At 36.4% G+C, this 8,432-nt stretch overlaps 1 protein-coding gene across 1 annotated transcript in view; it reads left to right on the forward strand.

The window, feature by feature from the left end:
• The window catches only part of KHDRBS2 (KH RNA binding domain containing, signal transduction associated 2), a 528,464-nt gene extending 520,703 nt beyond the window's left edge, over positions 1–7,761 (forward strand). Inside the window, exon 9 of the mRNA XM_006149188.1 lies at positions 7,439–7,761. Coding sequence (XP_006149250.1) covers positions 7,439–7,536 — 98 coding nt within the window. The 3' untranslated portion in view covers positions 7,537–7,761. The remainder of the gene's footprint in view (positions 1–7,438) is intronic.
• The last annotated feature ends 671 nt before the right edge of the window (positions 7,762–8,432 follow it).

Consider the following 8,432-nt stretch of genomic DNA (forward strand, 5'->3'; position numbering starts at 1 on the left):
GGGAAATTAATATTAAACATCTGTCTTGTAAGAAAATTGTGAGTGCTTGCTAGGAATATATATTAAATACCTACCACTGTGTTGGTTTTTATAAGATATAATAATAATGTGTTTCTTCATTTTCTTATTAGTCAGATAAATATTTAAAAATTAAGTGAAATGGATTATAGTGAGTTATAATAGCAGATATCTAACCTAATGTACTCTCTTTAGGAATAAATAGCTTTAAAACAAGCCAGAAGTTTATATTTGAAAGGTCCCTTTAAGTAGAATCATATTCTTTAGATAGATCAGAAACTAAATTGAGACCAATAAACTGAGCGGCTCAAGCTAGGGTGAATTTTAATCAACCGTGTTGTAATGCTCTTACCTGATTCTCAAATCAGACTGTTAGCAGTGTATAATGATAGAAATTAATTTAGGTTTTCTACTTAAGGTGTGGTTTTTGCATGCTGATTTACAGTGCACTAAAAATAAATAGCATGAACTGCCCTCTCTTGTGGGTTTATAAAACATTTCTTTTCAGATTGCAAAAATATAAATAGCTAGCTAGGACCAGCAGTGTGTGAACATGATGGCTGTGCCCTTAGTAATCTCCATGGTATCCTATATTCTTTCTGAACTGATCTAAAATTAATTTACTCTGAATAAAACTATAACCTGAAAGATAAATCCACTTCCTTAACAGTAAACTTTTTAGTTGACTTTCTAGGTATTTAAATAATGCTGACTCTTCCTAACTTTTCTTGTTCTCATGCTTTGTGTTTTAACCAACATCTTCAATGTTTAAAGTATCTTTAGAACAATCAGAAAACACAGGTTTGCAGCTTTAAAAGTCATCCAGATTTTTCTTTCCCGCTGTGAATTCTCTCCAAAGTATCTCACGTATCGCAGGAATGAGAGCATATTGAAAAATGCACACAACTTAATAGGCCTGATTCTGCTGAGAGTACAGTATTTGAGATGCAGAAGCTTTAGAATTCACTAGAGTACCATTTGATACACAAGAGTTACCTGGGTAATTTATACTCCTCTCTTAACGTAGTATGTTCCTCAAGTATGCTTATTAGCATATAATGAAGATATACTCTAGTATTCTGTGAAACTTGACTCATTGAAAAACATCACTGAGTTTTTGTTTCTGTTTTGTTTCCACCAGACAGATACAAAGGTGGACAGTAGTAAGAAACCATTCCCCCAAGGTGGATGGGCAGCAGTCTCTTTGTTTCTCCTTTGGGGATCTGGGGCACACAGGCACATACACTCAGCAGGTTTCTCAAGCTGCTGGGTCAGGACTGAAACCTTATATGGCCAGCTATGTGGGATACATCCACCTTAAGCAGGCCATGGGCTGGCCAGATAGAGTAACTTTAGAAAGTAAATATGATTATATTTTAAATACATTCAATATATCAATCTAATTGCTAACAATACCTTTCTGAATAGTTCTGTTTACTTATTTTGTATAATTGATTTTAAAATTCTCATCATTTATTCATATGCAGCTTACATGTACTTTTGGTTTTATGCCTTTGTCTCAAATTTCTCTCCTCTCAAAGATGTCTCATTTCAGTTTAGAAACAGGCCGTATGATAGCAAATAGTTACAGGAAAGCCTGTGAAGAAAATGAATTCTTTCAGACTGTTAAACAGCACCTGTGTTCTTACTAAGTATATTTGCTCAGAAAATTCATTCTTTGAGATGATTAAATGTTAGAGTTCAATCCAAGTTCGACTGAATGATGAAATAGTAGTTTCCTCTGTGTTTTTCTCAACACTGTCTTCATCAATTTTACCTGTGCTGTGATCTACGAAACTTCATGTTGGTTGTCTCTTTTGTTTAAGGGTCCTTAAACTGTCCTCATACGCAGGTTAGTACAGTGACTGCCAATGGGAAATCATCAATAGAGAAAAAAGGACGAAAAATATTTTGAGATGCAGTACTTATATAATAGATATGAATATATTTTATATTTCAAATATTATATGGTAACTTAAACTCTGCATTGGCAAGTCAGTAACTCATGACAATTTGGTTAAGTCACTGGTGCTCTGTTTCTCTCCCAATTTGCTATTTTCAGATGCACAGCTCTCTATCCCATTCTAGTAATTTCAATTTGGCAAGTAGCTAGTTTGCACCTTATTTAAGGAGTAACTGGAGTAACTTGTTTACTCAATTCACATTCATGGTATAGCTAATGCTTTTCGTATGACAATGATCCTAATATTGAGAACATCTTATCTTTTTTTTTTTAGTGGGTTTTTGTCATAGGGTGTGTGAGCTCCTCTGAAAGGAGAGAAAGAGATGCAGAGAGAAGGAAAGTGAGCAATCACTCCCACTAGGGCAGGGGTAAGGGGTCACTCTGCAATCCCATCTCCTCCCTTCTTTCTGGATTTTGGGCATGCGGGCACACTTTTCTGGTAGCTTCCAGGTCTAAGAATTGAATTGTGGTTGACCTCATTTTCCAAAAAGATGAAGAAATTTCTTCTTGCTTGCAATTTTTTTAAACAGCATCCTAGATCACATCACAGGACTAGAAACAACTGGCTAGGACTCTGAAATTTACTGGAAGTTCTCGAATATTTTAAATCCACTTGTCTGAAAAAAACAAACAAACAAACAAACAAACAAACAAAAAAAACCATAGTCCAAAAGAGGACAGATAAATACTAAATCATTTTCTAGGCCTTTATAACATTATATTTCAGGGAAAAAAAATAAAAGAGAGTCCTTATAGTCATTTGTCTCTTTCTACGTCTGGGTGTTTTCCATGCTCAAGTTTCCATGGTGGACTCAGGTTAGAATCATTTTGGATTCCTAAGAATCACTTCTGAAATTTGCAGTAATTAAATTCAGGAGCCTCAATATTCTGGTGAGCCATGAGGGGACTGACTAACCATAAAATATAAGAGACATTGGATAAATGTACACTGAATCAGTGTTCTCCAGATCAAATCCAAAGAACATAACTTCACAGAGAGAAACCAATTTGTATTATCAAGTGAAATTATAATCATGTAAGTATTCTGATATATGTACGCATTCCGACATCAGGAAAGATAGGTGAAGGAAATGTGGCACAAATAGAAATAATGTTTTTCTGATCTTGATTCTCTTTTTTTAAAAAAAGAATTATTTAATTTCCTTCCTTCCTTCCTTCCTTCCTTCCTTCCTTTTTGACCAGAGAGGGAGAGAGTGACAGAGAAACTGAGAAAGCAAACCACTAGGTCTGGGACTCAAATCGTGGTCAGGCATGTGGGAATCCAGTGCCCCTAACCACTACGCCACCTGCCAGCCCCATTCACTGTTGTTATTTAGAACATGTAAACAATAAAACCAAGATCTAAATTCAGTATAATTAATTTTTATTTTCCTCTGCTAACTTCAAGGATCTTAGAGAATGTAAAACTCACTTTTGTCTAACTAGGAATTCATTTTTTCTGCCTCTTTACCATTCTAGTTCAGTATTTCCCATTTTCCTAACCTTACACAAGGAGAACAGAGCATAGTATTGATTCATATGCAGAAAATTATAAAAGAGCACATTTTTGTGCAATGAAACAAAAATGTTTATGCACTTTTTTGTAATAAGATTCCACCAAAATCATTTTATTGAATTCAGTAATTAAATATTTTTAGTACTTACTAACTACACTTTTGTATAAGAAGTCTGACTAACTATATCAAATGTGTAAGATTTTTAGTTATAGAGCTTTTAAAATAAATGCCAAATTTCTTTTTTAAATTACTGTTTATTTAGATTGTCATCTTAAGTTCTTTCTTCCTTATCGTTCTCACACGTATTTCTTCATTCATTCTTTTGCTCATGTAGTCTTTCACTGCATGGAACCCTAAGTTGGCAACGTGTTTTGTCCAGGCACTGGGTGTCAAACCTTATTCTAGTGTTGGTCAACAGGAAATGAAGAGTTTCAGTTCATCAGTCAGCTGCACTAGGATTCAAGTTAAGTCATGTCAATGAGTTCTTACTAAACTGCTAGTTCCTCTGTGGCAAGTTCCCAGGATTATGCCCATTTAAATTTCTGAAAATTTTAGAGTAGATGTGGCAGGTATTTTTGCCACTCTGATCATTTTGTTCAGCTGTTTTGCAGGAATGTTTACCAGGAACATTAAAATCTAAGAATAGACCCAGGATGTCCATATCTTGAGAAAGTTTAAACCCTATATTATTAGCTCAGTTCCTGAAGCTCATAAAGTACAATCTGGGGGGGAACCAGCAGATGCTGTAATGTTTGCATCACTGGACTCCTGCATGGCTGACTGCAGTTCGAGTCCTGGACCCAGTGGCTTGAAACTCACACTAGGCTCATGTGTGTGTACACTGAAAATCCCAAGAAGAAAATGGAGGAGAAGGGATTGCAGCATACATCCCCCCCCCCATGGGGGTGATTTCTCACTTTCTGTCTCAGTGTCTTTCCTGTGAGCATATGCGCCCTATAGGAAAAAAAGTACAACCTAGAGAGGGAGCTTTAGAACAATTGGAACAAAGAGTGATATATTCCTTTTGTTAAAAACAACAAAGATGACCTGGAGCAGATTTTATCACTAGAAGACAAGAACATGGACATATGCTCGATTTTCTCATAGACATGGTATAAAGATTTACTAGACATAGGGATCTTTCAAGCTTGTCTACAAAGTCTTGTTTCCTCTCTAACACATCAGTCCAGTTTCACTTCATTTCAATCAAGCAAATACATGAAATTCTTCTCCAAAATGTCTGTGTTGAGCATTATAGTCACTTTGGGAGTAAATTTCTGTTCTTAGGAGATCACATCAGAAAGGCCAGGTGTGGTGGGTGGCATGCATCTGTAATCCCAGCTACTCAGGAGCCTCAGGTAGGAGGACCCTGGGCTGGAGGCTGGCCTGGCCAACGTGGTGTGGCTCTTTAAAACAAACAAACAAACAAAACAACTAGCCACATTCTCCCACCAAAACAGACAGCATGTTTAGAGCAGGGAGTCTAAAAATAATTTTTGTCAAAGCCCAAAATAGGAATTTTTAAACTTTTCATACAGTTTAATCTGTCACGAATACTCAACTCTGTAGCATCAAAGTTGGCACCATAGACAGTATTCAGATAAATGAGCATGCCTGTGTTCTAGTTAAGCTTTGTTTATGGAGACAGGAAATTGACCTTTTGGATCCGAGGTCATAGTTTGTTGACCCCTGATCTAGATAAACCTGTATTCTGAGCATTGGTAAAATTTCTCATTTTTATCTAGATTCTTACTCTTATTTTACATCCTATCAAATACCAAAATAAACAAGCATATATATCTTCAATAGTGAAACAGATGTAACTTTTCATTTATTACTAGGTATCACTTGTAGAAATCTCCTAAAGTATATCCTCAGAACCTACTGTTTCTTTAAGTTTTTTATTTTTAACATAATTTTTTTTACATGATTAGTGTTTTCTTTGGTTTATTTTACAGCAAGTGCAAATTTAATCTTTTTTTTTAAAGAGAGATTTTTGGGACCAGCAGTTAGCATAATGGCTATGTCACTGGACTCCCATGTAGTCGACTATGGTTCGAGTCCCAAACCCAGTGGCTTAAACTCACGTAGGGCGCATGTGCATGCGTGCTCAAGAACCCAAGAGGAGAATGGAGGAGAAGGGATTGCAGTGTGGCCATCCCCCCTAGGGGGTTATTTCTCGCTTTCTGTCTCTCTGTCTTTTTGTCTTTCTGGCAAACGCACGTGCACTATAGCAAAAACCTCTAAAAAAAAATGAGAGATTTTTACCTTTTTACCATAGAGCATGTGTGCTCGCCAGAGAGACAGAGGGAGACAGATAGAAAATGAGAAGTCATGCCCCAGAGGGATGGCTACACTGCAATCCCTTCTTCTTCATTCTCTTCCTGGTATCTTGGGCACACACACACACACACACACACACACACACACACGTGCCCAGCATGAGTTTGAAGCTGCCGGGTCTGGGACTCAAACTACAGCTGAACACATGGGAGTCCAGCAATGTAACCATTACACTATCTGCTTGTCCCAATTTTTTTTTTTTAAATAATCTTTCTGAGTGAGTGTTTAGGACATTGGAACTATCCTATGGCACATGCCCTACATCAGTTGCCCTCAGACTGCAGTAACTGTCCAATTGCTGTATCTATTAAGGCTGCTGTTCATACCAGCTATTTTTGGAAATCTCTTTCACCATGTCCACACCTCTTTCCACCACACACCAGCACATGAAATATGCTCTTTATGAAGGGCTGAATTCTGTTTGAAATGCCCAGATAACCTTGTTTCTAGAATCAACTAAAATGTCATCGTAAACCCAATATCAGGTCCCCTTGACGGAGGAATAGATTTTATTTCTGGGGATGTAGAATTTACAATAGCTGACTTCCACAGTACTCAAAACCTTGATTGCTTGTTTCTCATTTTTTGATTAGGTTTCAAAACATTGAGGTTATGGCCAGCTGGTGGTGTGGTGGTTAAGACAACTGTATCCCACATGACTGCTATTCGAGTCCTGGACCTGGCAGCTTGGAAAAACACACTGGGCTTGTCTGCGTGCATGCCCAGAGTCCCAAGAGGAGAGTGGAGGAGAAGGGACTATGGTGTGGCCACACCCCCTAGGGGGTGCGTGCATTCTCTCTAATTCTCTCTCTCTCTCTCTCTCTCTCTGCAGTGAGCACACATGCCCTGCAGCAAATTTTAGAAATTGAGGTTAATGGAAATCAGATCTACATGTAAATGAGGAGCCTTCCTAGTAATAGCTCTTTATTTTCCAAGTTGTTTATTTGGAAAAATTGATGAGAGAAATTTTTCTCTTTACTGACTTTTTGGCTTGAAATTTTCTCTACTTCATATCTTATCTCTCTCTAGTACAATTTAGCACAATGGATCTAACAGTGGACCACCTAAAATCATCTAGAAATCATTCAAAAGATAAGAAACCCTAGGTCTTATCTCATAGGGTTTTCTAATCTGTTTGTTTGTGGGGTAGAGATCAAGCATTAGCTATTTTTTGTTTTGTTTGTTTAAAATTCCCAGGTGGTTCTTAAGTTAACCAATGGCTGAGAACTACTGTATTCTTTTTATTGTAATCTGTATGAAACAGATTAATGAAGAGTGGTTTATATTGATACTTCTCTTTCCATTTTGTGGCATTGAAAGCTGACACACAATAAATGTTCATTTATTCAAGGACTTTAATGCTCTTTTGTTTGAAAAATACCATAAGAGTTTAATTCCAAGTGACTGTGTATCTCTGTGTGTATGTGTATATATACATACACTTTTTGGATGGTTTTACCCTCTGAAAAAAGTAATAAGGCTTTAGCTTTCAAGGTTGAGATCTTTTCATCACTTTTCCATGGCTGACTATTGTGCCTTCAATGACTGTTTCTGTTGTCAAGTCATATGTGTGTTACTGTCTTTCTCTTGTTCATAGCACCAGAAGAATGGACCACGACCCGCTCCAGCTTGAAGGCGCCACCACCAAGGTCAGCCAGAGGGGGTTACAGGGAACACCCCTACGGTAGATATTGAAGGTCCTCCTCACCCGACCTCACCTCAAAGACAATTCATAGCCTGTGGTCTCCACAAAAACAGCAACAAGACAAGTAATAGTCCTTTTTGTTTGTTTGTTTTTTTCTATTTTAGGGATAACTGCTCATGAATACTCCCACCCATATATTTCTTGTATTTCCCTCTATACTGTTGGCGTGGCATTTACACTAATATTATTTTACAAAATGGACTGAAAGAGACATTGGCAAGCATAGTCTATAAATCATTCAGTAGGATGATATTCTCTTGGTTGTTTTTCATTGTTGTGTGTAATCTTTCTTTTTCTTTCTTTTATCCTTTTTTTTCTTTTTTTTCTTTTTCTTTTTCTTTTTTTTTTTTTTAAGAAAGAGCATGAATCTGTTAACAGATTTTGAGTCTCAACCAACTAGCAGAGACGTTGTTTAGGGTTGCTAAAAGATTGTAATATGATTTTTGAACTAGCTGATAATAAAGTTGTAGATAAGATGTTTTAACCTGTCTTTTAATATGTCAGTTAGATGAACATGTTCGATATTAAGTTTGTAAATTTAATTTTAAATGCTGTTTTAATGGGGTTGAAAACAAGCAGCTACTGTATGTATGTAGCTAACTGAATTTGTTCAGTGTTTTAACCTGTATTTGTTAAAAAAGAAAAAAAAAACACACATAAAGTTCCATGTGTAAGCTTCTCTAAATAGGAAACCACAATTTGTCAAATATGTTTGCCATAATTTGTCAATAAAGCTGAAAACTTTTGTAAAAACTAAATTTGGAATTACTTGTTTTCTAGCTTTTAAATGCCTGCTTTATTTCTTCTTCAAGAGATGCCTAAAATGTTTTCTATTTAAAAATTACAAAAATGAACCCAAGCCTGTTTTAAGATATTTGTGTAATAC

The sequence above is a fragment of the Tupaia chinensis genome, unplaced genomic scaffold (genome assembly GCF_000334495.1).
Source record: "Tupaia chinensis unplaced genomic scaffold, TupChi_1.0 Scaffold000256_1, whole genome shotgun sequence".
Classification (NCBI taxonomy): Eukaryota; Metazoa; Chordata; class Mammalia; order Scandentia; family Tupaiidae; genus Tupaia; species Tupaia belangeri.